The sequence below is a fragment of the Corvus hawaiiensis genome, chromosome 1, assembly GCF_020740725.1.
Source record: "Corvus hawaiiensis isolate bCorHaw1 chromosome 1, bCorHaw1.pri.cur, whole genome shotgun sequence".
NCBI lineage: Eukaryota > Metazoa > Chordata > Aves > Passeriformes > Corvidae > Corvus > Corvus hawaiiensis.
This window is the reverse complement of record NC_063213.1, coordinates 1,287,420-1,314,811: the sequence shown is the minus strand read 5'-3', so window position 1 is coordinate 1,314,811 and position 27,392 is coordinate 1,287,420. Positions and strand designations below refer to the sequence as shown.

The window sequence follows — 27,392 nt, the reverse complement described above, 5'->3', positions numbered from 1 at the left end:
CCCTAAAAGTGCCTCTTTTCCCTGGGAGGCCGTAAAGGGAGCCCGGGATGAGCTCACAGGGAGCGGCTCCGCCACCCAACGGGGCTCGCTCGCCTTCCTGCCGCTCCTCGGCACCCTCTCCACGGGTCATTCCCAGAACTGCTCTTCCCAGTTCCCTGGCTTTTCCCCGGTAACTCAGGCTTTATAAAGCCAACAGCCCGGCTTAGGCAGGGACAGATGTTCCTGATAAGCCACAGCCTCCTTAAAAGTGTTGCAACCGAGTTTTGCTTCCAAGTGCTCCCTGCCGGAGCCAGAGCTCTGCGGTGGGAATCATGGATCACCTGGCGGGAGCTGGGATTTATTTCCTGCTGCTGCTGCTTTCCCTAAAAAAGCCACTCATTAATCACCAAGCGATGGGGACCCCCCACCTGAGATTCCATCACCTTTTCCAGGATTAAGGATGTGCTGATCCCTCCGGCACAGCCAAAATTCCCAGCTACCCGTGACCTTTTCAGCACGGACAAAGGCAGATCCTCATGATTTATGGGAAGGAAAAAAAACCCCAACAACAACCCCACACTAAAAATATCTGCCTGTATTTCACCGTCCCAGCTGAAAGCTTTTCCAGAAATTCCCTTTGGGTTCCAAGACAAGGCCCATCCACAAGCCCGTAAAACAAGCAATGAGTTTTTGTCTGGATGAAAACAGGGGTTTTTTGGGATGAGGTTGGCGCAGGGATTCCGACAGCCACTGCTCACATCCTGCTTTGGAGGCTCCACCTGGCTGTCAACAAGAAACAGAGGGAAAAGAATTCCATAGGAATCATGGGGATGTTGGGGGGCTGGGGGAAGGTGAGACCCAAGCAGGACTCATGGGATGCCCTATCCCTGGAAGTGTCCAAGGATGAGGCTTGGGATGGTGGAAGGTTCCCTGCCCATGGGGTTGGGAATGGTCTTTAAGGTCCCTTCCAACTCCAACCAGTCTGGAATTCTGTGACTCTGGGATCAGGATGACATGGAAATACTGGGAAAGGAAACCCGAGCCAGGCAGGTGCCTCCTGCGCTGCTCCCCTGCAGGTGAACCGGGATTTTCCATCAGAAAACAAGAGAAGGAAAACTCTGGAAATCAGAGGGGAAAGGAATAAGTTTTTCTGGCTCTGGAAATCTCCCAGCTCTGCCATCAGGGAATATTCGTAATTGTGACTATTCCGATTGGGAATTTTGGGCACAGCTGTGAAGATGCTGCCAGGAGCTCTGCCTGTGTGCTGGAAAAGGCCATTCCAAATTTTTTTTTTTTTTTTTTTTTTGGGAAACAGGATGCATTGAAGTTGTCCCGACCAGCCCAAGCCCTTGTTCTCCCTGGGCTGGGTTTAAGTGCCGATTCCCTGAGCTGAGCCTTCCCAGCCATCCCCAGGGGACCACTCCACTTTTTTGGGGTCACCTCATTCCCTAGGAGCCCCTCCCTGCCCTGCCCATCCACAGCATCCCGTGATCCCGACTTCCCACCTCTGTCCGTGTTGTTCGGACTTTAGGCCAGACTATCCCAGCTCCGACACCAAAGCTGGGCTTTCCTGGTCATTGCTGAGCTTGGTTCATCCCACTTTTCTCAGACATCAGGGATACCCTGACAATGGGATTTCTCCCCGGGTTCATTCCATCATTGGGAGGAGAATCCTTCCAGCCACATCCCACCAGAGATCCAGAGGTGTCCCTCAATCCCTTGGTCATTCCCAGGACAAACTGACCCTGATTTAGTCACCCCAGTCCCGGCTGAAGCTGGACTGGCTGTCACACATCAGGGAATCATGGAATAGGTTGGGATGGAAAGGACCTTAAGGATCATCCAATTCCATCCCTGCCATGGACAAGGACACCTCCCACTATCCCAGGGCGCTCCAAACCTGGCCTTGGGCACTGCCAGGGATCCAGGGGCAGCCACAGCTTCTCTGGGAATTCCAGCCCAGCCCCTCCCCACCCTCCCAGCCAGGAATTCTTTCCCCAAATCCAATCTCAATCCACCCTCCTTCAGCTTAAAACCAAAGGGAAAAGGGACATTTAAGCCTCACATTCCCAGGTCTGATTCGGAGTTATCCAAACCCAACAAGTCCAGAGTACATAGAACCCCAACATCCATTGGCATGTTCCCTTTGTGCTCCTCATCCTGGAGCTGGGAAAAGCAGGGCTGCATTTCTTTCCAGCCCTCGGTGCTATTTTCCAATCCCTACCACAGCGGGAATGACGCAAATTCTCCCAGCATCCCCAGCCCCTCCGAGACACGGCAAAAAGACCTGGAATTTCGGCCGGTGGAAATCGAGCCGCCCCGCTGACGTCAGCTGGGGAAGGATCCCTTACCGAGAGCCCGCTCGAGAATCCCACAGCCACAATCCGGGGTTTGTACCCAGGAATATCGCGACGGATCCGGCTCCCATCACGTGCGGATATCACGTTACTGGTGCCCCAGTTAGAAACGCTCGGAGCGGCACTGGGAATTTCGGGGCACACCCAGGCCCGTGACTTTGGGATGATGGATTTACTCCTGTCTGGGCCTTAAATTTAGCACAGACTCCTCTGCAGCCGAAAAAGAAAAAAATAGATTGGATGCCTCCCGAAAAAGAGATGGGGATCTCATCCGTGAGAAATGGGCTTTGTGCTGGAATAACGGCGGGAATTCCGTCTGGAGGTTTTGTGTCTCGGAATAGCCCGTGCCAACAGATCCGTGCGTAAACAATGGATGCAGGGAATTCCAGTTTATCTCCAAGCTGGACTCTGGGTGCCTCTCTGGGTAATAAAGCCCAGCGCAAGTTGGAACTTGAAGCTCTCAAGGTCCCCAACGATTCCGTTTCTTTCCCCTCACTCCCGGGGGATTTTCCAGACTCTGACCGGCTTTAAAGTCAGATGGATTCCAAGTTTTCCAAAATATTCCAAGATTTTGGGAAGTTGGAGTTGCAAGGGGAGATCACAGAATGGTCAGGGTTGGAAAGGACCTTGAGGATTGGAAAGGACCATTTCCAACCCCAGATGTGCACAGGGATCCAGGGGCAGCCACAGATTCTCTGGGAATTCCAGCCCAGCCCCTCCCCACCCTCCCAGCCAGCAATTCCCAATTCAAATCTCCCCTTTTTCAGTTTAAAGCTGCTGCTCCTTTTCCTGTCCCTGCAGGAGGATCCCTCCTGGATCAGCTCCAGGACCATTCCCAAGGCTCTCCCCAGGCTTCGCTCCCTCCACATCCCCCAGTTCATCCCAGGATCCAGGAGCTGGATCCCGCAGGAGATGCTTCTCTGGAGATCCCGGGATGGGAGCAGCTCTGATCCCACCTGCGCTCCCGCTCCCTTTGGAGAAGGGCCCATTCCCGCACAGCAGAGGGATGCGGGAATTTTCCGGGATGCGGGAATTTTCCCGGCTGCAGCCAACTCAGCGGGAAGCTGCGAGACATTTGCTGCCATCTACGGCCAATCCCAAATAGTGCAAAAGCCGGGAGAGACCCGGCTCCGGCTCCAGGGTGGATTTTCCTGGGCTGGGAATGGGGAAGCAGGGAGGAGCTGTCTCCAAAGACTTCCTAGGAATCCTTTCGCATGGAAAACTTCCATCCCAGGATCCCCAGGCTACTCAGAGCACGCCAGGAACAGGGATAAAATGCAGGGAGGAGAGAGGAGCTTCCCGGGATAATCTGGGATAACTGGGAATGACGCTGCGCAACTGCTCCAGAGGGGACACGCCCGAAAGGCTTTGGAAAATATTCCTGCCCTTCCCTCTTCCTTCTCTTTTCCCATTTCCCTGTTTCTCCAGAGCAGATGCCTGGAAAACTTCCAGTTCTGATGCTGTTTCACCGGCATTTCCCTGGGAATTTGTATCCCCCCATCCTGGCCCAAATTCCGGGAGCAAGTGCCGCATGAGCACCAGGGATTTGGGATGGGAGCACCGGGATTTGGGATGGGAGCACTGAATATTCAGGATGTGAGCACTGGGGACTTGGGATGGGAGCACCGGGGATTTGGGATATGAGCACCGGGATTTGGGATGGGAACGCCCAGGATTTGGGATGGGAACACAGAATATTTGGGATATGAGCACCGGGGATTTGGGATATGAGCACCGGGATTTGGGATATGAGCACCGGGGATTTGGGATGGGAGCACAGGGATTTGGGATGTGAGCACTGGGATTTGGGAGCGGCGCAGGGAGCGGGCGGTGCTTCCCTCCCTCCCTCCCTCCCGGCGAGGCAGGAGCGAATTCCCGTGTGGAATTCCCGGGAATCCCGAGCGCTGCCGTTTGTTCTGGCAGGATCCCGAGGCTGTGGAGCCGCAGCTGCTTCCCTGCCAGGCTCCTCTTCCCGAGCTCTGGATCGGGGATCCCCCTCTGGATGCTCCCAGGAGCTGCCTCCTCCCCCTTTCCCGAGCTCCCGGCAAAGCTGAACCTTTCCAGGAGAAAGCCAGGAACAGGGATTTGCATTCCTGGGAAAGCCCAGCAGGACTGGGACACCGCTTTGGGGACAGCCCCGGGCCGGTCCCTTTTCCTGCCTTTTCCCTCTCCAAATCCAGGTCCCTGGGAGCCTCTGATATCCGGGAGAATCCTGTGGGAAACACAGAACTCCGTGTCCAGCTGGGACACTCGGGTGTGGGATTGCTCTGTTTAATCCCAGAAATCCGAGAAACCGGAATGGGATTGGGTGCCAGGATGAGCTCCAGAGCCCCAGGGAAATGTCCCATCCTTCCAGCTTCCATCGAAAAGGCTGGATCAAGGATCAGCTGTGGGGAGAGACCAGCTCCTCCACAGGACCCCTGAGCCCTCTTCCCATGGAAAATTCCCACATATTCCCACTCCTCCTGTGGGAATTTTGGCATGTCCGGCCTCACACCATGGCTGGGATGTTTCCCTGTATCCCAAATTGTAGTGAAGCCAAAGGAAGGTTTGTGGATTCCCTCTCCCTGCTCCCGAGTTATCCCGAGTTATCCCGAGTTATCCCAGGTTTTTAGCTCAGCTCACTTCTTTATTCCAAGGGAAAAGAATTTGGGATGTTGAGTCCAGGAATTCAAACAGAGCTTGGGCACAGCTCCGAAGGCTCATCCCTGATCCACCAGGATTTTCCCAGATCCCACATGCAATTCCAAACACAGCAATTCCTTTGGGAAAAGCCATGGATGCCCAAGCTCCCCCTGGCAAATCCAGGAATCAGCTTCCTCCATCTCATCCCACCAGCCTGTCCTGATGATTCCAGCTCTGCAGGAGCTCTGGGAAAGCTGGAAAACTCCTGGATGCAAAACCCCAGGGATGCCAAAAGTTTACGGGAAAGTTTCAGAAACAAACATCCAAAATATCCCCGAATTCCGTGGGAAAAGCCTTGGGCGGGAAATCGCTGAACTTTGCTTCGGATTTGGAAAGGAAGTTTTCCAATATCCTTGACCTGGGATTTGCTTCCAAAGCTCTCGGCCACCTACGGAGAGGAGTTTTCCCTCTCTGGAGAGGCAGAGCAGGAATATTTGGAATATTTCATGGAGCAGGGCTGGGAATTGTGGCGTTTTCCCAGTGTTTTGGGGGCTGCTTCTCTGAAAACTGCGGGATTTCTTTCTTCCCTGAGAGAGTGAAGCGTTGGAAAAGCTGCCCAGGGAAATGATGGAATTCCTGTCCCTAGAAGAGTTCAACAAAAACATGGATGCGCTGCCTGGGGTTGTGGGTTGGTGGTGGGCCTGGAAGTGCCGGGATCATGATTGGACTCCAGGATCCAAGAGGACTTCTCCAACATTAAGAATTCCCAGGGAGGACCTGGGCAGGTCCTGTTTGGGATCTGGGAAGATTCTGTGGGGAGCCAGAGGAGAGAAATTATTGGGAATAAGGACAGCTCTGCTCAGGAAGGTTTAAAAGCCGGATATTCATAGAATATTTATTATTCCCACCGTTCTGGGAATTAGAATTCCCACCTGCCTCTTTCCAGCTTTTTGCCTCTTTGAGGTGCTTTGCCCTAAGGGAGAAATCAGCCAGAGAAGGGAAGGAAATGGAATTAAAAATGGATTGGCTCTGGCTCCTGGGAGCTGCAGGAAAAGCAGCATCCCGACATTTCCGGGGTAGAACGGCGGGAAGCAGAAATAATATCCATTAAAAAGAGGGAGAGAGGAGCGGGAGCATGAGAGTTGGGTGGAAAACATCCCTTGGTTGCACTTTCCATGGATTTATTTCAGGGAGATGGAGCACAGGATTATCCCGATCCGTAACTGGGGATATTCCCAAAAAATGCCGGTGACCGAGGGAGCAGAACTGGCACCAGTTTGGAGGGGGCTGCATCTCCCTCTGGAGATTCCTATTCGGGACATTCCAGATTTATTCCAGTGGGAATGGCCCAGAGTTATCAGGAAATCTCGGCTTTTGGGGCTCTGGAATTGCAGCACCTTTAGAGGGCCGGCAGATCCATGGGGATGTCTGGAAAATATGGATCAACCACCTGGAAATCAGCTCCAGAGTCCAAGGACACAGATTTCCTCACGGAATTCCCTGATTTCCTCACAGAATTCCCAGATTTCCTCATGGAATTTCCAGAATTCCTCTTGGAATTTCCAGAATTCCTCAGGAAAATGAGCACCAACGGAGGCTGAGCCGGGTCCCAGCTGAGTCCATGCTCCCAATTCCCACATTCCCGTGCTCTGCTGGGACATTATGGAATCAACTCTGCACATCCCCACGGATGTCTGGAAAACATGGATCCAGCACCTAGAAATGAAGTCCAGACTCAGAGGACACAGATTTCCTCATGGAATTCCCAGATTTCCTCATGGAATTTCCAGAATTCCTTCACCTGCCCAGGTCCCTGCTGTGTCCATGCTCCCAATTCCCACATTCCCGTGCTCTGCTGGGACAATATGGAATCAACTCTGCAGATCCATGTGGATGTCTGGAAAACATGGAATAACCACCTGGAAATCCGCTCCAGAGTCTGAGGACACAGATTTCCTCACAGAATTCCCAGAATTCCTCTTGGAATTGCCAGGATTCCTCATGGAAAACGAGCCCAAGCGGAGGCTGAGCCAGGTTCCTGCTGTGTCCCCGCTCCCACGTTCCCGCGCTCTCCACGATGTTATGGAATCCCAGGATCGTTTCTGTGGGATGATCCCGTAGGATCACGGAGTCCAGCACTGCCAAGGCCACCACCCCAAATCCCACATCCGCACTTTTAAATCCTGCCGGGATCAGGATTCCACCGCTTCCATGGACAGCCTGCGCCAGACCTGGAGATTCCTTTCGGGAAAAACTTTTCCTTATAATCCAACCTCCACCTGCCCTGGCACAACTTGAGGATGTTCCCTGTTATCCTGCCCCCGTTCCCTGGGAACAGAGCCTGACCGTTCCTACCTGGAAAAGCAGAAAGCGAAGCAGATCTGAACATCCATAAAATCCCAGAAATACGGAAAACGCTGGGAATATTCCAGGGAAAGCTTTGCCTGGCCTGCATTAAGCGCTTTGCAGGGCTCCAGTGATGCAAAGCAGCTGGAGCTCGGTCATTCCCGTGAAAAACCATCTGGGATGAGCCAAGCCTCACACGTGCGGCTGGGAATATCGGGAATGTGCTCCAGGGATCGCACCCTCCTCGGGTCACTGAGGGGTGTCCTCCGGATCCTTGGAATGCTGGAAGCGTCTGGCAGCTCCGGGCTGGGAATTTGCAATCCCGTGGAGCCAAGGCAGCTCCAGAGAGGGCAATTCCATGGTTAGAACTCTGGGAGTTGCAAAACAAAGGGAAAGGAGCCCGGCCGCAGGGAAGCGCTCTTGTTCCGCTTGGGAAAGGGAGGATTTGTTGACAGCCCCAGGATCTCCTTCCAGCCAGGAACACTCAGAGAATCCCACAAAACATCTCAGTCCAGGACATCCTTTATCCAGCACTTCCCCGGTGTCAGGGGTTGTCCTTGTGGGATGGAGACATCAGCTCATTCCCCCCCCCGTCATCGCCAGCCTCTGGAAAACATCCCGGGATTTATCCAGGACAGGCTGTTTGTGCCCTGCTCTCCTTCCTCGCAGCACAGGGAATTGTTTGGGAGATCCTGATTGCTTTTCCTTAGAATCCCAGAATTATTTAGGTGGGAAAAGCCCTTTGAGATAGAGTCCAGCACTGCCAAGGCCATTCCCGTCCCCAAGCGCCACATCCACATGGATTTAAATCCCGCCAGGAAAGGGCACTCCAGAACTGCCCTGGGCAGCTGGGCCAGGGCTGGACAACCAATTCCAGGGAGGAATATTCCCAATATCCCACCTGAACCTTCCCTGGAGTCCCTGTTCCCTGGGGGCAGATCCCGATTCCCCCCAGCTGCCCCCTCCGGTCAGGAGTTGTGGAGATCCAGAAGGTCCCCCCTGAGCCTCCTTTGCTCCAGGAAAATCCTTCATCCTCCTTTTTTTGGGAAGTTTCTTTCGGGCAGGAAGGTAAAACTGGGCTGGGCGGGTTTTGGGATAATCCTGGCACTGCTGAGCTGTTGGAAGCACGGATCCCATTTTCCTAATTAAACCCAGAATCAGCTCTGCTTTAATTGCTCTGATGAGGTTCTGGAGCTGAGCCCCTCTGGGATAACCAATCCCTCTCTTCCCAACATTCCAGTCCCACCATCCCAGGAATCTTCTGGCTTTTGACCCAGTTTCCTTCCCGGAAATCTGAGGTCATCCCAGCCAATCCCTGAGGGACTGAGGAAGGGTTTTTTCCCTCTCCCCTTGATGTGTTGGGAACTGGGATCATGTGGCCCCTTGATCTCCTCCAGCCCAGACATCTCCCTGTCTCCCCTCTCCCTTCTCCCGGATCACGGATCGTGAGATCCCGGTGCTCCAGGTCCACCTCAGGACACAGCCTTGGCCTCAAGGATTCAATGGCAGCCACAGAATCCCGGGATTCTCCGAGTCTGCACCAACGGGAAAGATTTCCCCGAGGCGCCGGATGGAAGGGAGGGATCAAGGTCTGGCCTTGGAATCCAGGTGGAAAAACCAAAGGATGTGGGATTTTCCAGCCTCCAGGTTCTCAGGGAGGTTTAAAGGTAACTTCTGGAGGGGTTTCTCCAACCATTCTTCCCTACCTCTGGTCCTGAAGCGATTTATGGGAAAGAAATCCAGGCATGGAGTGTGCATTCGGATATTAAACCACAGCCCAGGGGAGGGATGTTTGATCCAAAGGAAACCAGGGAATGCTCCTCCTAAATGTTCCCCAGGTTCACAGGGTTTTCCATGGGAAATAAGGAGAACCAGGAGACAGTTTGGGATAAAACAAACCCAAACCCAGCCCAAACCCAGCTTCTCCTGCTCAGCTGGCCGGGAATGTGAAAAAATATCTGGGAGAATTCAGGTGCAGGGAGAGAGGGAAAATGGGAATTTTAGGGATATTTGATCCAAAGGCAACTGGAAGCTGCTCCTCATGAATATTCCCCGGGTTCACAGCTTTTCCATGGGAAATATGGAGAACCAGGAGAAAATCTGGAACAAAACAAACCCAAACCCAGCTTCTCCTGCTCAGCCTGAAACAACCTCCAGGAGCACTCCGGTGCAGGGAGAGAGGGAAAATGGGAATTTTACGATATTTGATCCAAAGGGAACCGGGGACTGCCCCTCGTGAATATTCCCCGGGTTCACAGGGTTTTCTGTGGGAGCTAAGGAGAGCCAGAAGACATTTTGGAGACAATTTGGGACAAACCAAACCCAAACCCAGCCCAAACCCAGCTTCTCCTGCTCGGCCTGGATCAATATCCAGGAGCACTCCGGCGCAGCAGGAAAGGGAATTTTCGAGCAGCTGCAGAAGCCACGGCGCTGCCGGGCCCGGTTCCTGTCCTAATGATCCCTCAAATCCATTAACTGGGATTCCTTTTCCGCCTCCCTCCCATCCCGGCCCATTTGCAGCGCAGACGAGGCGGGAGCAGAAAGCTTCCCTGGCCCGGCTCCATCCAGAGCAGGGACACAGAGTTATCCCAAGGGAATTCCAGCCTCATCCTTGTTTTTCCCTCAGATTCCCACTGTGTCTGTGCTGCTGGCAAAGCCCTTGGAGCAGGACTGGCATTCCCGAGTGGCACATCCCCATGGATGTTCAATCCCCCTGGGAATTGGGGCTCCACCCTGTGCCAGGGCCGGATCCAGGCTGGATTCCTTTCCATGAGGAATATTCCCAATGTTCAACCTGAACCTCCCCTGGCACAGCTTGAGGCTGTTCCTCTTCTTCCGTCGCTGATTTCTTGGGAGAAGGGAACAAGCCGGACCTGGCCACAGCCAATTTTAGGGAATTGTGGGAAGTGAGGAGGATTCGGCATTTGGATCTCAGAGTGTCCCTGAATTCCGCACCTCTGGATCCACGGAGGATCCTTCCCAGCTGGAAATCATCCCTGTCCTGAACCGAGCCGCTCAATCCCCACAAACCCACACAAAACTCCTGTCCTGGGAGGAACTCCTGGCTCAGGGCCCAGCAATTGGCTGGGAAGTTGTTCTGGGAAGAATTCCCTCAGATCTCTGGGAGAACCTGGATGTTTCCAAAGCCAAGCTGAAAGAAGGAAGTTGGAGAAAGGAGGGAAGAGCCAAAAAAAAAAGGGAAGGAGCTGCTCACAGGTACCCCAGGGCCTGGAATAACGAGCAGGGATGGAGCATCCGAAGGTACATCCAGCCCAGGCTGTTTCCATGGACTCAAGGAAAAGCAGGAATGAGCAGCAGGAAGCACAAAATCCCACGGGATGAGAGCTCTGAAACGCCGAAGGAAAACCTCAATAATTGATAAAAGTTGGATAAAGGGAGATGGAATGTTCTCATCCTGGGGGGCAGCTCCTGCTGTTCCCGTGCCATGATCCATAAGCGATCCCAAATTTCCCTCCAGAACCGGAGTCATCACTGGGATTTGGAACTAAAGGCCGGAGGTTTCAGTTCTTGGGGGTCTGAAGGGAATATTGGAGGTGGATTTTTGAACGGATGGTAGATCCCAACCTTTATCCATCTTTTCTTTTTGGGACATGTGGACCTCGTCTCATGACCAGTGTCTGTTAATGATGGATTTGGGAATTTTTATCCATCTTTCCCAAATCTCTTTGCGTCCAGTGGAGCCAAACCCAGGGAGGCACAGCCTGAGCCAGGCTTCGTTGGCGCTTCCCAATGTTTCTGAGGATATTCCTGGAGTTCACGCCGGGGTTGTACCAACCACTCTCCGGCATTCCATGAAAACGCAAGGAGATGGCAGGGATGTGCCATGATTTTCCCAGAAATCCCTGCTCGAGTGGGTGTTTTCCTTCTGGTTTTTAAATTTCATTTACAACCAGATAAATCCCTGGATTCTGGATGGGTTTTTTTCCCACTTTGGACATTTGATCTCATGGAATCATCAAGGTTGGAAAAGACCCCGTTAAATTTGGAGCCTGATATTTGGGAGAGCAAGGAAGGATAAAATTCCCAGCCTTTCTGCGGTGTCGGAGGGATTTTTATTGGTATAAAAATGGAATTACTGCACGTTTGGAGCGGGAATTGGAACCGTCCGGAAATCTTGGAGCAAATTCCACCAAATCCGGAGCTGTCCCAGCTCAGTCAACAGAGAGAGACAGACCCTGCTTGTGAGGGGGCTGCTCCCTGTCCAGGGGCTCTCCTGCTCCCCGGCCACAGACGGGAAAATCCCAGCTCCCGCTTTTCCAGAGGCTGTTGGGAGCGAGGTGTCGAGTGCTACTTGATGCTTCCTGCTGGTCCCGAGCCAGCTCTGCCTTCCCTGGGAAGGTTTCTTGGACACCCTGGGTGCCTCCGGATGACTCTGGGAAGGCCGAGGGATGAATGGAGCCTTCAGTGGCTCCATAGGAAGAGCTGGATCCCTCTCCAGGAGCTCCATGGACAAATTCCCACCACAGAGCCCAGGAGAGACCTGGGCATCCCAAGGAATCTCCTTCCCAGGGGATGAACCTGGAGCAAGGCACGAGGGAGTCTCTGCCTGGAAAAAGTTCCAGCCAAGAGGAAACAGGAGCAAGCGGAGGAGAAAGCAGCTTCCCAATTATCCTAATTGTCCTAATTGTCGTAATGCTGGGAGATGCTCACACAGCTCCTTGGAATATCTGAGCTCGCTTTGTCCAGGGAGGTCTCTGCATTCCCTAAAGAGCTCTGAGAGAGAACAGGGATGGATGGGATAGTGGGAAGGAATTCCTGGCTGGGCCGGAATTCCCAGAGCAGCTGTGGCTGCCCTTGGATCCCTGGCAGTGCCCAAGGCCAGGCTGGACATTGGGGCTGGGAGCAGCCTGGGACAGTGGGAGGTGTCCCTGCCTTTGGGAATGGGATGAGCTTTGAGGTCCCTTCCAACCCAAACCATTCCAGGATTTTCCAATTCCTTTCTCCTGAGGTTCTGACCGGGAATGTTCCCTTTTAGTCCCATCCAGGACGCATTTTTGGAATCTTTTTTAATTTAGGTCTGGCCCAAACTGCAGCTTTTGCTCTTTCCAAAGGGCCGTTTCCCAAATCTGACCAGGAAAACTCCGACATCCAAATCCCCCCCGTCGGGAACACCACAAACGCAACAAAACCCAAACCACGCCCAGAACACCAAACAAATCCAGCTCATTCCTGAGGCATTTCCAGGAGAATCCCAATTCCTGTGCACACAAATCCCCACAGGAATTAAAATACGGATTTTGGGAATCTTTTCCATTTGCTCTGGCGCTTCCCCACAGTGACCAACGGGGTAAGGTGGGAAAAAAAACAGCAAAAGAGCTTTAAATTCCAGGAATTCCCCCCAAAATCTTTGACTATCTCCTTAGTGGACTGCTTCCAGAGGAGGAATTGCTGAGGGATACACAGGAAGGAGATTAATGGGATTTTCTTCCTCCTTTTCCCCTTTAAGGACACGGGGAATGTCGGGACTGTGGGTTCTCATTCCTTTCTCTGCTGTGTTTTAGGAGTGGTTTTCTTCGGAGTCATTGATGGAGGGATACAAAATTCCCAACTCAAATTTCTGGAGATGAATTCTGGAGTGCCAGAATGAGGGGACAAAGAGGGAAACAAATCAAGGCAAAGGCTCAGCAGGCAGGTTAAAAACAGGGAGTCGTCTCCTCCCGGAATTCTGGAGCAGAGCCAGGAAATCCATGGAAAGGGCTCCTTCCTTCTTTCCTTCTTTCCTTCTTTCCTTCTTTCCCTCCTTCCTTCCTTCCTTCCTTCCTTCCTTCCTTCCTTCCTTCCTTCCTTCCTTCCTTCCTTCCTTCCTTCCTTCCTTCCTTCCTTTCTTCCTTCCTTCCCCTTTCCCCTTTCCTTTCCTTTCCTTTCCTTTCCTTTTCCCATCTCTTTCCCATCCCTTCCCGGCTTGATTCCCCCTGGAAGGCCGCAGCTCCTCTCCAGGAGCAGTGTGGTGTTCTGGCTCCAGCAATCCCTCAAACCACAAGTATCCAACCCCATCCCGATCCCTGGAATGCTGTTAATGTCCCGATTCACAGCCCCACCGCAGAGCCAGGACACCGCCGCCTCCCGTCCTCTCCTCTCTCCCTGCAGACCCCTCGCTCTCCCTTTTCTTGGGAAGGGCGGTTCTGTTCCCAAAAAAACAGGCGGGAGCTGCCAGCAGTGGCCGGGAGCGGAAGATGGGATGGGATGGGATCAATGGGATGGGATGGGATGGGATGGGATGGGATGGGATGGGATGGGATCAATGGGATGGGATCAATGGGATGGGATGGGATGGGATGGGATGGGATGGGATGGGATGAGATGGGATCAATGGGATGGGATCGATGGGATGGGATGGGATGGGATGGGATGGGATGGGATGGGATGGGATCGATGGGATGGGATCGATGGGATGGGATGGGATGGGATGGGATCAATGGGATCAATGGGATCAATGGGATCAATGGGATGGGATTAGGATGGGGATGGGATCAATGGGATGGGATGGGATTAGGATGGGATTAGGATGGGGATGGGATGGGATGGGGATTGGGATGCTCGCACAACAAGGGCGGCTCTGTGGGGGCACAGGAGCCCACAGGGAATGCTCCACATGCTCCTGCTCCAGCGGGCACATCCAGGATATCCCTCATATCCCAGCTCCCAACAAGCAGCTCCAGGATCCCCCTCATCTCCTCAATCCAACCCTCAGCTCCGGCATTCCCTCATCTCCTCAATCCAACCCTCAGCTCCGGCATTCCCTCATCTCCTCAATCCAACCCTCAGCTCCGACATTCCCTCATCTCCTCAATCCAACCCTCAGCTCCGACATTCCCTCATCTCCTCAATCCAACCCTCAGCTCCAACATTCCCTCATCTCCTCAATCCAACCCTCAGCTCCGGCATTCCCTCATCTCCTCAATCCAACCCTCAGCTCCAACATTCCCTCATCTCCTCAATCCAACCCTCAGCTCCGACATTCCCTCATCTCCTCAATCCAACCCTCAGCTCCGGCATTCCCTCATCTCCTCAATCCAACCCTCAGCTCCAACATTCCCTCATCTCCTCACTCCAGCCAGTCAATTCCAGCATTCCCTCATCTCGTCCTCCCCCCAGGCAGCTCCGGAATTCTCTCCTCTCCTCATTGCTGGGAATGAAGCAGAGATGCTGGAGGGGGCGCTGCTCCCCTGGAGCTGGGGGAAGCCCCGGGATAAGGCAGGAGAGGAGAAAAGCTGGATTGGCTTTGAATGATGGGAAGGAGGAGGAAAATCCCAGGAGTGAAAAAACCCAGCTGTGACCCATCGGGAGAAACCAAATCCAGCACCCAAATAAATCCAAGCCTGGAGCATATTGCAGTGTAGTATCCATGCATATTCCTGCAGGAATAGCGACATTCCTGTGCTCCAGGGATCCAGGGGGTGGTAGCCAATCCTTGGGATCCTCACCATGGATGTTCCCTCAGTGACCAAGGGCTCTCCTGCAGATTAGGCCCAGGCTCAAAGGGAGTTCCCAGATCCAGCAATCCCAGCCTTCCTGGGCAGAGCAGAGCCAGAGAAATTCCAGCAATTTTCCTCAGAGCTAAGGAATATCCCGCTCCACGTCTGCTCCCAGCCCCGTTCCTGGGTTTAGTGCAGGGACGGGCCCAGGGATCTCCTGGGATGCTGCAATCCCCGGAGTCCTCACAGCCACGTGGATAAATCCCGGCAATGAGGCGATTAAATCATGGAATTACGGGATAATCTGCGTTGGAAGGGACATTGAAAGGCCACCTTATCCATCCCCTCTGGAATGAGCAGGGACATCCTCAGCCACAGGGCCTTAGTGGCCCTCAAAGTGGCAGAGATTCCCAAAATCCCACAAATCGCAGTTCAGGGATCATTTGTCCCCTTCTAGGTGGGAATTCCCAATATCTGCTGGCATCACAGGAGGGATGGGAGGGATGAGGGATTCACCTCCGTGGGAGCAGGAATAGGAAAACTGGGAAGTGGAAGGACATGGGAATGTCCCTGCTCCCGCCTCTGCTCAGCCATCCAGCGGGTGACAGCTGGGTCACCCTGGGGCTTTGCTGTCCTTATCGGAGCCCTTATCAGAGCCCTTATCAGTGTCCAGGTGCTGAGTCAGGGGAGCCGGCAGCGCCTGCATTATCCCACATGGAGATTCTCCCTGTGATCCCATTCCCTGGCACAGCCCCAGCTCCTCCCCTGGATCCCAAACAAGGGAATTCTGCTGCTTTTCCACCACCTGAGCTCGGTCTCCTCCCCTTTTCCAGCAGCCTGAGTCAGCTCCGGCTGGCAGCACAGAAAATTGGGAATACACAGCACAGCGCTCTGATTTCCTGCTTCCAAACCTCCGAAATCCATGGGAAAAGTGCCTAAAATTCAATTTATTGATCACAAGGACTTTACCAATGATGCTGAGGGACAGCATCGGGACAATTTTGGGGAGCAGAGAAGGAAAAAATTCATTTCCCGAACAATCTGCTTTAAATACCGAGACTAAATCTGCCCAAAGCTCAGAGATGGCTTGGAAGCCCCTAAAAACAGCCCCAAATCCACAACGGGATCCAGCCCTGTCCTGGGGTTTGGAAAATCCACACTTCCAGTGTGTCCATCCTCCTTCCCACCGGCACCAGGGCCAGGAGCAGGAGGGGCATTCCCGCCTCGCTGAGCCCCCGAACTGCTCTGCTGAAATCATTCCAAGGTTTTCATTGCCCAGGGAGGGGAGGCACCAATGGAGCTGCTGGAATCACCAGGGTTGGAGATGTGGCTGGAAAACTGGGATCTCTCCGTTTGGAGAAGCCTCTCCCTTCCCAGAAAACTCACTCCATTTGCAGAATCCCTTCCCACCAACTCTCTCCATTTGGAGAATCCTCTCTGTTCCCATCCAATTCGGACCTCTCCATTTGGAGAACTCTCCCTTCCCATCAAACTTTCTCCGTGTGGAGAATTCTCTCTGTTCCCATCCAACTCAGATCTCTCCCATTTGGAGAATCCCTTCATATCCAACTCTCTCCATTTGGAGAATCCTCTCTGTTCCCATCCAACTCTCTCCCATTTGGAGAATTCTCTCTGTTCCCATCCAACTCTCCCATTTGGAGAATCCCTTCCCATCCAACCCTCTCCATTTGGAGAATTCTCTCTGTTCCCATCCATCTTGGATCTCTCCCATTTGGAGAATCCCTTCCCTTCCCATCCAACTCTCTCCATCTGGAGAATCCTCTCTGTTCCCACCACCCTCTCTCCACTGAGAGAATGCTCTCCTTTCCCATTGCTCCGGAATGATTCCGAGCCATGCAGGGACACCCTTGCACTCCCTTGGATACACAAACACATCCCAGTTTTGCACCCAATTCCATGGGTTTGTACGGCCGAGGGAAAAACACCCCGAGGCCCCCCCAGTCCTGGCCCTATCCTGCCTTATCCCAGTCCAGTGGCTATCCTGGATAAACAGTCCTGGGAAATCAGCACGAGGGAAAATCAGCCATGTCTGTGTTATCCTGGAATGGTTTGGGCTGGAAGGGACCTTAAAATGGGAATAATTTGATGGGATCATCCCATTCCTACCCCTGCCATGGGCAGGGACAATTCCCACTATCCCAGGCTGCTCCAAGCCCTGTCCAGCCTGGCCTTGGACAGTCCCAGGGATCCCAGCTGCTCTGGGAATTCCCTCCCAGCCAGGAATTCCTTCCTGATATCACATCCATCCCTCACCTTTTCCACTACAAAAGCCACTATATGTCCATATATAAAGACCCTGGAAGTCCCACCTCCATCGGCTCCCTCCCACTTTTATTTTCGGGATCATTTCCTGTGTTTTCATCGAGCGGAGTCAGATTGCAACCCACAAAATAAAAGCTCCTTGTAATGGATATTGATCCGAGTCTCGGAATAAACCCGGGACAAGGAGGTCTCGTCCTTGCTCAAAGCCACTTCAGCTCGGATTCCTCCGTGTCCAAGAGGAAACATGGATTGGGATGCAGGAACGGAGAAAGAAGTCAAGGTGACATTGAGGTGAGCCAGAGGGTCGGGCAATAAAAGCGGGATAGATGGAAAGAAGGTGGAAATCAATCCCGATTTTTCAGTGAATTTGGGAATTTGCTTTGTGTCTTTGAAAAACAAAAGACACCTGAATAGTGGGATGAGCTTTAAGGTCCCTTCCAAGCCAATCCATCCTGGAATTCTGAGATTCTATGGAAGCCAGTTAGGCCCTAGGCTCTTTGATAGGCATTGCCTAAGGAGCTGTAATGCAGAAAATTAATTAATTAATTAGTTAATTAATGACTCCATGGTTTCCTAATCCTGAGCATTCCCTGGAGCCCCAGGCCCAGCTGTATCCCTAAATTAAGTGTATTCCAGACCATTCCCAGGTTTTGGGGTTATGGAAAATGAAATATCATGGGCTGGGTGGGGGTGAAGCTGAGGATGATCCGGAGCCAGCTTTTCCTTCAGGAAAATTCCATGTGCCCACACAGATCAGGCAGGATTCAGCTCCGTGTCCATTCCCAAAATGGTGATTCTTTGTCCCCAGAATTGTGACAGAAGGGTCAAAGGCAGGGACAGAAATGATGGAGCGGGGCCTCATCCCGATGGGACACGGGAATGGTGAAGGGAATGGGAACAAAACCAGGCTCAAAGGGAGTTCCCAGATCCAGCAATCCCGGCCTTCCTGGGCGGAGCAGAGCCAGAGAAATTCCAGCAATTTTCCTCAGAGCTAAGGAATATCCCGCTCCACGTCTGCTCCCAGCCCCGTTCCTGGGTTTAGTGCAGGGATGGGCCCAGGGATCTCCTGGGATGCTGCAATCCCCGGAGTCCTCACAGCCACGTGGATAAATCCCGGCAATGAGGTGATTAAATCATGGAATTACAGGATAATCTGCGTTGGAAGGGACATTGAAAGGCCACCTTATCCATCCCCTCTGGAATGAGCAGGGACATCCTCAGCCACAGGGCCTTAGTGGCCCTCAAAGTGGCAGAGATTCCCAAAATCCCACAAATCGCAGTTCACGGATCATTTGTCCCCTTCTAGGTGGGAATTCCCAATATCTGCTGCTCCTCACAAAGCGTTCATCCCTAAATCCATGCAAAGCATGAGCTGAGTTTGGGGTCTTTGGTTAGAACCCAGAAAAAAAATGCAATAAAAAAACCCCAAAAACCCCGAATCCCATTTGAGTCCCGAGGCAAAATTCAGGGAAGGGACGAGGAGGTTTCCTAAGGACACCCAAACATCCAATCCTGCCTTTCCAGATCCAGCTGGGGCTGCCTCTCCCGAGGAACACCCGGGAATTCTCGGAGGGAGGGGGATGGAGGCTGGAGCCGAGATAACATCGGGAGCCCGGATCAGCACCAGGGCTGGAAACCAGATAAGGAGCCTGGGCTGCTGAGCCAGCAATTCCTGACCCCTTCCTTGCCCCAGCCACGGATCCTGGAATCTTTTCCCAGAGGCCAGAATTCCTTTGGATGAGTTTTTCTGGCAGAAGTTTGAACCCTCAGATTTGTGGCAGGATCCCATCAATCCAGAATATTCCTGGCTTGAAAATCGAGTATCTGGGATTGAATCCCTCCGAAGGAAAAGGAAAACCCTAAAACACGGAGCCCCTCTAATCCCTGGCAAGAGCCAGCCTGGCCTCGGCGGGAATAAAGGGATTCATGCCAAGCCAGGGCCATTCCCAGTTTGGGAATTTTCTTCCCAAGGCCCAGGATCATGGATCTGATAAAGTCTAAACTTTAAGCCAGGCTGAGCCTGTCGAGCTCTTCCTTTAGGTCCTTAAAGGAGCAGCTTTTCCTTGATTTTTTTTTTCATTTTCATTTTAATTGGAATTGTTCCTGATTTCCCTTCCAGCAGGAGCTGAGCGGAAGCACAAAACCCTCTTGGTCCGCCCTTTTCCGGAGAAATAGCCCATCCCAAAGAATGGGGGATCCCTGCCGGCTTCTCCCTTTGATCCACAGGGGGTTTGGAGGGATCGGGACTCCGAAGGATCCCGGTGACATCCATGGGCTCAGAGAGTCCGGCTTTATCCCGGTGTGGGATGAGGATGGAGCAGCTCAGCTCCGCGAGGAGGGTTTAAGTCGAGAGCATCCCTAGCGGAGCTTTGCTATTCCCTCCTCCCAGTTTTTAGGCACAGAGAAATCCTGGGATTGCAGGGTTTAGCCGGAGCGAAAGCTCTGCCATGGACTTCACGGAAAAGGATCATAAAATTACAGAATTCCAGAATGATTTGTGTTGGAGGGACCTTGAATCTCATCCTGCCATGGCCAGGGCTGCTCCCACCATTCCAGGTTGCTCCAAGCCCCATCCAACGGCCTTGGACATTCCCGGCCCTGTATCCCGGTATCCTAGGACAGGTTTCCCGCTCACCCCACAGCCATAAAATCTGGGATTTCAGGGTGACCAGAGTGGCCTTGGTGTCTCAAATCCATCTGCAAACAGGGCCTGATTCCAGCGGGATTGGCTCGAGGAGCTGCATTTTCCAAAGGATGGGAATCCTCCAGCGGGACAATCCCGGGAAGATCTCAGGGATGTCCCTCCCATCCTCACCTTCCAAAGGGACACGGGGTGTCCTCAGTGGCTCCAGCTGTCCCCGCCTGGGGAATCCCTGCAGGCACAGCCACGCTCCAGCCGGGATAATCCCGCTGATCCCAAAAAACCGCTCCGGGCTATTTCTGGGAGCGCGCCAACCAAACAACAACTGCGGGACCCAGCCCCGGCTCTCACCTCCTGCAGCCCCGACCCCTCCGTGGGCTCAGCTCTGCTCCCGCTTTTCCTCTTCCCAATTTTCCTGCCTGCTGTGGCCTGAGCTGCCAGACCGGGCTCTCCCCGGCCATGGGCTTTGTTGGCTTTCCCTTCGCCTCTGGAAAGGTTCGGATCCAGGGATATCGGCTGCTCCAGAGTCCGGTCACAGCGGGAATATCCCTCAGAAATCCGGGAGCAGGGATGGGCTCCTTCCCAAGGGTGTGCCCAGGAAAGGGCATTTCCTGATGTTTGGGGCCTGTCCCGGTTCAATGAACTTGGGATTTGTGGGATTTCTGTACAGGACCAGTTTCTATTTTTATTTTTTATTTTTATTTTTTTAATTATTATTTATTATTGTTGTTATTATTTTATTATTTATTATTTTATTAATAATAATTTTTATTTTATTTTTATTTAAATTTTACTTTTAAATTTCTTTCTGTTTGTCGTTTTAGTTTTATTTATTTTTCTTTTAATTTTTTTTTTATTTTTTAATTCTTTTCATTTCTTTTTATTATTTTTACTTTTATCCTTTTCATTCTTTTCATTTTCATTTTTATTCCTATTCTTTTTATCCTGAGTTGTATTCCGAGGACGAATATTATCCTCCCTTCCCTCCATCCAACTTCAAACCATTCCCTTTTCCCCACCCATGGAGATCTGCGGGATTGATCCGAGCAACAAGGAACGAGCCTAAGAGGAAAACCCCATCCAGCACCTCCTTAATCCGAACATTCCTCAACAGCGCGGAATTCCAGACTGGTTTGCCTTGGAAGGGACCTCGAGGATCATCCCATTCCAACCCCAACACCTCCCACTATCCCAGGCTGCTCCAAGCCCTGTCCAAGCCGCCCATGGGCATTCCAGGGATCCAGGGCTGGATGCAGCTCCCTGAGGAATTTTCTCCAGGTCCCTGTGTGCCAGAAAGGATTCCCAGGCCCCCAAAGATCGGGGTTGGAATCTTTGGGAGCGTCACAAAAGCAGAGGGAAGTTCAGCATCACCCAAACGACCTGAGCGGGGCCAGGGCTGGAATTCCAGGCAGCAAAAAGTGGGAATGGTCCCATCTCCCACCCGTTCCCTCCCCACATGGATCTGCTTCCCTCCTCCCTGAGCTCAGCCGGCTCAGCCTGGGAGCTGCTTCCCAAAATTGGGACATTCTGGTCCCAAGCCCTGCAGGAGGCTGCTGTACTATTATCGTTGTTAATAATTAATTAATTGATTGATTTATTAGTCATTTTCCTCCTGTGACAGCCGGGCTGGGATTTTCTCGGCTGAGCAAGAGAAGGGAAAAAAGGGAAAGCAAAAAGCGCTGGAGGAGCCAACCTTGGAGATTTCCATTCCATGAATCCCAGGATTAGGTTGGAAAGACCTTTCAGATCCCAAAATCCAACCATTTATGACCCCGGGAGGATTTTCCTCCACCAGCACCTCCCAGATAAAATCAGCATTCCCACGTTTTCCCTTCTCCCGAGCTCTGCTGCTGTCGGATCCCACTTTTACAGCTCCTTTTGCCACAAATCCTCCCCAGAGCCATCCTCGCACAGCTCCCCTCCTTAGGCCGGTCTGAATTCCTTAATCCTGGGACTAAAGAGCCGAATCATCCCGAATTTCCACCCTCACCCTGCTGGATTCCAGGCACAGAGCGCTCGACCCACTGAAATTCCACCCGTTGTTCAGGCAGGTGTTCCTGGGCTATTCCAGGGAATTTCTACTCCGGGGAAACGCTGGGAAGGTTTCTCCGGATTGTCAGGAGAGCTGGAGCAAAGCCGAGCCTTTCCCAGGTCTTTCCCCCACCTCAAACATCCCTAAAAGCCCCGGACTGGGAAGCTGATCCCGCATGGATTTGAGCCACGGGGAGGGGGGCCTGGTTTTCCCCACTTTTCTCTCCTTCCCAGGGATTTTTCCCGGTGCTGGATTCCCCGCGGTGGGAACGCAGGGACACCCAGCCCGGCCGCTGCAGAGGAGGGATCCAGCTCCCAGTCCTGCCAATCCCGGCATATCCCAGGGCTGGGAACTGATTTCCCATCCCTGCTCAGCGCCATTCCCTCCCAAAGCGCCTCTGGAGCGATCCTTGCTGGAATAACGGGAATATCGGGAATGACGGCGCCGGATTCGGGACTCTCCGTGCTCTGCCCCATCCCAGCATCACTGCGGAGATCCCGGGAATCAGGGCCCGCATTCCCAAGACTCCTGGCTCAGCCGGGAATTGTGCCCTGGAGCGGGATCCTCCCGACTCCAAGCCCAGAGCTGAGCCCGGCTCTGCTCTGCCCGGGGGAAAACGCGGCACCACTTAAGCTCAGCCCAGAGCCCGAATTAAATCCCTGCATCCCCATCCTGCTGCTGTTCCCGTGGATTTTTCCTTGTTGCTCCCGGGACAGGGACAAATTCCGGCAGCAAGTCCCTCAGAGGCACTGAGCGAATATCAGAGATATTTATGAGCCTTCAATAAAGAACAACAAAATATTTCATAAGAAATAATAATCGAATATTTTATCACAAACGAAAATGAAGTGTTTTGTCATAAATAATGACGGGTTTTATAACAAATAATAACGTATTTTGTAATAAATCCACTGAATCTTCTCCCTGCCGACCACCCTCAATCCCACTCCCGCTTCCCAAAGCCCGTTTAAAAATCAAATTCCTGGGAAAAGAAGCAACAACTCCAAGGAAAACCAGGCTCAAGGCAGTTCCTGGATGGGGGGTGGCAAGGGGTGGCCTTATCCCGCCTGAGGAGGGACACTCGGGATCCCTGCAGCTCCCGGATTGTCAGGATGGATTTAGGAACCCTCTGGAAATCCCTTCTGCTGTCGAGAGCGCTTGGAAAAGCAAGGGGAGTGTCTGAAATGGGAATTTAAGCCTGGCCTAACTAAACTGAGCAGGGTTTGGAGCGGCAGGAGCTGAAATCAGCAAAAATCCGAGTTGGGAAAGACCCACGGGATCAACAAATGCACGTCCAGGAGGGGCTGCTGGAAAACTCCCGAGCTTTCCCAGCCTGTTTCCTGGATTTCTCAGCCCTCTGGGATTCTGGAAGAGCTGTTCCCAGTTTTTGCCCAGGTCCAGCTCGCCCTGAGCCGGCCCAGGGATGGAGTATCCGAAAGAAACCCCACTGGGAATTCGAGACAGCTGACACTGGATGCACTGGGAGAGGGGAGTGAGGAATAGGAATGGGAATGGGAATGGGAATGGGAAGGGGAGGTGGAGCCTTGCCCGGCTTTTCTGCATCCTGAAATTCCCCCAACTCCAGCCTGGTTGGTTCCCAATCCTGATTTTCCCAGCCCCAAAGCAGCAGGAATTGCAGGAATTCTGGAGCAGGTGCTGCAGGACCTGGATACGGCCCCAAAGCCAGGAGATGCTGATCCAGCCCTGGAATCTGGGAAAAACCTCATCCATCCCTGAAATCCCAACAGATCTCCAAGGGTTCCCCTGATTTCCCAATTCTCCTTGGATTTTAGGAGCTTTCTCCGTACGTTTCACATGGATGGACTGGACAGGGGTAGTTTTCCAAGGGGCTGCTCCTTCCCATTTATCGAGGAGATGTTTCCCACTGAAAAAGTTGGAAAATCCCACCCCCCACCAGCCCTGCACAAGATTCCAAACTCTCCCTACGAAATCCAGGGATAAGACCCAGGCTGGTGGATCCTGGAGGGTCAGGAAGGACCTGACTGGAGCCAGGATGATCCCAATCCCAATCCCAATCCCAATCCCACCTCCGTCTCCATCCCTCCGGGAGAGCAGATCCCACTTTCCATGAGGGTCCTGCTCCCTCCTGGGCTGGAAAACGCTGGGAAATGGGAGCAGGAGCGAGGATTCCAGGGATGGGGAAAGCTGGGAGAGCTCCTGTCACAGCAGAATTCCAGCACTGGCTCCATATCCAGAGGCTGATTCCCGGGGAAATGTCCCTTCCCTGCTTCCCGAGGGCTTTGGAGCTGCAGATCTTAAACCGTTCCCAGCATCGAGGCAGTTTGGATGGATTTATCCCGGTTTTCCAGCCTTGGAAAGCCTGGTGTGTGCAGGAAGGGGTGGGAAGTGCCAAGGAGCAAAGGGTTCCTACAGCTTCCCTGCTCTTCCCGAATTTAATTCCAAAGGGAAAGGCTCCGTTTCACTGGGATTGGGGAGATTGTCAGGATAAGGAGATTAATTGGGAATAGAATTGTCTTGGAGGGGGCGGAGAAGAAGGGAAGGGAAAAGGGGAAGGAAGAGGGAGAAGGCAATGGGAAGGGAAGAAGGGAAAAGGAAGGAGAAGAGGAAGGGAAAGGAAAGGGGGGAAAGGGAAGGGAAAGAGGAAGGGAAAGGGAAGAGCAAAAGTGAAGGGAAAGGAAAAGGAAGGAAGGGAAAGGAAAAAAAGAAAGGAAAAGGGAAAATATGAACGGAAAAGGGGGGAAAATGAAAAGAAAAGGAATAGGGGAAAAGAGGGAAGAAAAAGAGAAAAATGAAAGAGAAATTTTAAAAAAAAATTAAAAGCAGAAGAAAAATTTTAAAAGGGAGAAGAAAAGGGGAAAAAAGAGGGAAAAAGAAGGAAAGTTGTCCTTTCTCCATAGGCAGATCCCCAAATCCTCCCCAGGCGCTGTCCCGGATCCCTGTCAAACCTCACGCGCTCCCGGCCGGAGCTTTCCCAGCCATCCCAAGCCTTGGGAAGCACAGACATTTTCACTCCAGCGGCTGCAGCCCCCGGAACCCTCCTGCCCTCCCGATCCTCCAGCGGATCCCAAAAAGCCCGGACGGCTTTTTAATCCTTCGTCCCGTCCAGTATCCCTCCCGGCGGCAGGGAAAACCGGGAAAAGCGCGGCGGGGGCGGGGGGGGGAAGCGGGACTCACCAGCGCGTAGACGGAGCTGAGCACGGAGCAGCAGAGGATCAATCCCAGGCTGTGATACACCAGATATGATCCCATATCCAAGGGGCTGCTTCCAGCATCCAGCCTCGCGCCGGGCAGCGGGAGGAGGCGAGCTCGGAATTCCAGCGGCGCGGGTTTCTCCTTGTCCTTCCTGCCGTGCCCCCCAGCGCTGCGGGATCCGCGGGCTCGCTCGTGGGGCTGCCCAGTTTTCAGCCAGAAAGGCACATGACGAGGAATCCCGGCGCTTTTCCTCGTTTTCTCATGGCTGGAGTGGCGGGCAGCTCCCAAAATTCCGCCGCGGAGCCCATGGGAAGAGGCAGCGGAGCCGCTCAGCGCCGCAGCTCCCGGTGCCGCTGGATCATCTGGGAGCGGGCTGGGGAAATCACATCCATATGGGCCCGGGTGCGCCTCGGGATCCCGATTTTCTGCGGCTCCGGGAAGTTCAAATCATTTCTTTGTCAAACGCAAACACGGAGAGGCAGCGGGAGAGGGAGGGAAGGAGGGAAGGAGGGAGGGAAGGAGGGAGGGAGCAGGGAGAGGGCTGGAAGGGGTGGGAGATGCGAGAGGGAGGGAGGGGGAACTTTAACCCCCGCTTTATTTTTAGCCGCAGTAATTTTATCTTTTCGCTTTCCGAGGGGGAGAGGGGAAGGGGGGAAAAAAAAACAACCCCCAAACTCTCCCCTCGCCTCGTCCCTTTTATTTTTGGGATTTGGTTTGGTTTGGGAGGTTTTTTTGGGGGGTTTTGTGGTTTTTTTGTACCTCGCCTTCTCGCTCCCGCACGCAAACAAATCCCAAAGTTCCAAAGAGCCCCAAAAGTTGGGAATATTTTCGCTCCGCGATCCCCCTCGGCCCAGCGGCGGCGCTCGGGGGGGGTTGTGCGTGGCTGTCCCGAGAGTTCGGTTCTGCCAGCCTGGAGAGGGAAGGGAATTCTCCCGTTTCGGGGAGAGATCGGGAATTTTTGGGCTTCTCTCTCCCTCCCTGCCTCCAAGGAGCCGCAGTTTGGAAAAGCCGATTGCAAACGTGGGGCTGAGAATTCCCTGCCCCTCCTTCCACCCCTTTCCCGTCCTTTATTTTAGGGGGTTTGGAGGTTTTTTGATTTCGCCCCCCCCCTTTTTTGCCCTCACTCCGAAATTCCCTGAAATCCTCGGGATCTGGGGTTATTTTGATTTTGATTTGGGGAATTTTTTTGATTTTTTTTTTTTTTTTTAATATTTTTGATTTTTTTTTTTTTTTTTTTTTTTCCACCCACAGAGATCCCAGGATCCCTGAAAGCCGGGAAAAGGGGGTTTGGCACTGCCGGGATTCACCCCCACCCCCACCCCGATCCCATCCCGCTGCTCCCCCCTTCTCCCAGCCTGGATTTCTCCAGCATTCCCAACTTACAGAGCCGGGATATCCCAGCTCAGCCGGGGGAGCTTTCATTCATAAAACTCCGCCGGGGGGGAAAAAAAAAAAAAAACAAACTAAAAAATTCCAACCCACCGGAGCGAGCTGGGGGGGGGTTCATTTGGGAATTGCGGCGGGATCCAGCATTCCCTCCTCATTTTTCCATGCGGGGAGGAGCAGCGGGGCTGGGAAAGGGTTACAGACCCTGCCGGGGATGCACCACGCGGGCAACCAGCGGCGCCGGGCTCGGGGCTGACTCACTCGGCCTTAAAAATCGCACTCGGAGGGGGTTTGCCCTCCTTCTCCCTCCTCTTTTTCCCCCCTTTATCCCCCCTTTTCCTCGCGGATATTTAGGAGCCGAAGGGCAGCGAGGAGCGAAAAATTCCAACTCTCTCCTCTCTGAGGGAGCAGGCGGGAAAAACATCAACTTTCCTGGGTTATTTTTTGGAGCGCAGGGGGAAAAAAGAAGAAGCGAGAGAGAGAGAGAGAGAAAAAGAAACCCCAAACTCTCCGCTTGCTCGGGTTGGGTTTTTTTTTTTATTCCCGGTTTTTTTTCCCAGCTCCATGGCCGTGAATGGGAGCCTTGAGCTGGGTTTATGAAAGGCTCTTTCCAGGCGAAGGTAGAGCCGGGCTTCCTGAGAGAGGGAGAGAGGGAAGGGATGAAAAAGGGCCGCTCTTGATGGGATCGCCGCCTCCTCCTCTTCCTCCGCCTCCTGCTCCGCCTTTCCCGAGCCCTGGAATCCCAAAGGATCTCCCCGGCTGCGGGGGGAGCACGCAGGGATAACCCCCCCATTCCCGATTGGGATGGCAGCGGCTGCAGCCCCCGGCTTGGGAATGAAGGGGTCAGGCCTGAATTTGTCCCATCCCACCCCACCCCATCCCGTCCCATTCTATCCAATCCCATTCCATCCCATCCCGTCCCGTTCCATCCCATCCCATCCCATCCCATCCCATCTCATCCCATCTCATCCCATCAATCCCATCCCACCCCACCCCACCCCAACCCGTCCCGTTCCATCTCCATCCCACCCCATCCCATCAATCCCATTCCATCCCATTCCATCCCATTCCACCCCACCCCATCCCACCTCATCCCATCCCATCCCATCCCGTCCCATTCTAATCCAATCCCA

General features: G+C 53.1%; 1 protein-coding gene across 1 annotated transcript in view; it reads right to left on the bottom strand.

Annotated features, from left to right (window-relative positions):
• PTH1R (parathyroid hormone 1 receptor) overlaps positions 1–25,409 on the bottom strand; it is a 77,052-nt gene extending 51,643 nt beyond the window's left edge. The window contains exon 1 of the mRNA XM_048305968.1: positions 24,856–25,409. Within this exon, the coding sequence (XP_048161925.1) occupies positions 24,856–24,930 (75 nt within the window). The 5' untranslated portion in view covers positions 24,931–25,409. The remainder of the gene's footprint in view (positions 1–24,855) is intronic.
• Positions 25,410–27,392: the final 1,983 nt, after the last annotated feature.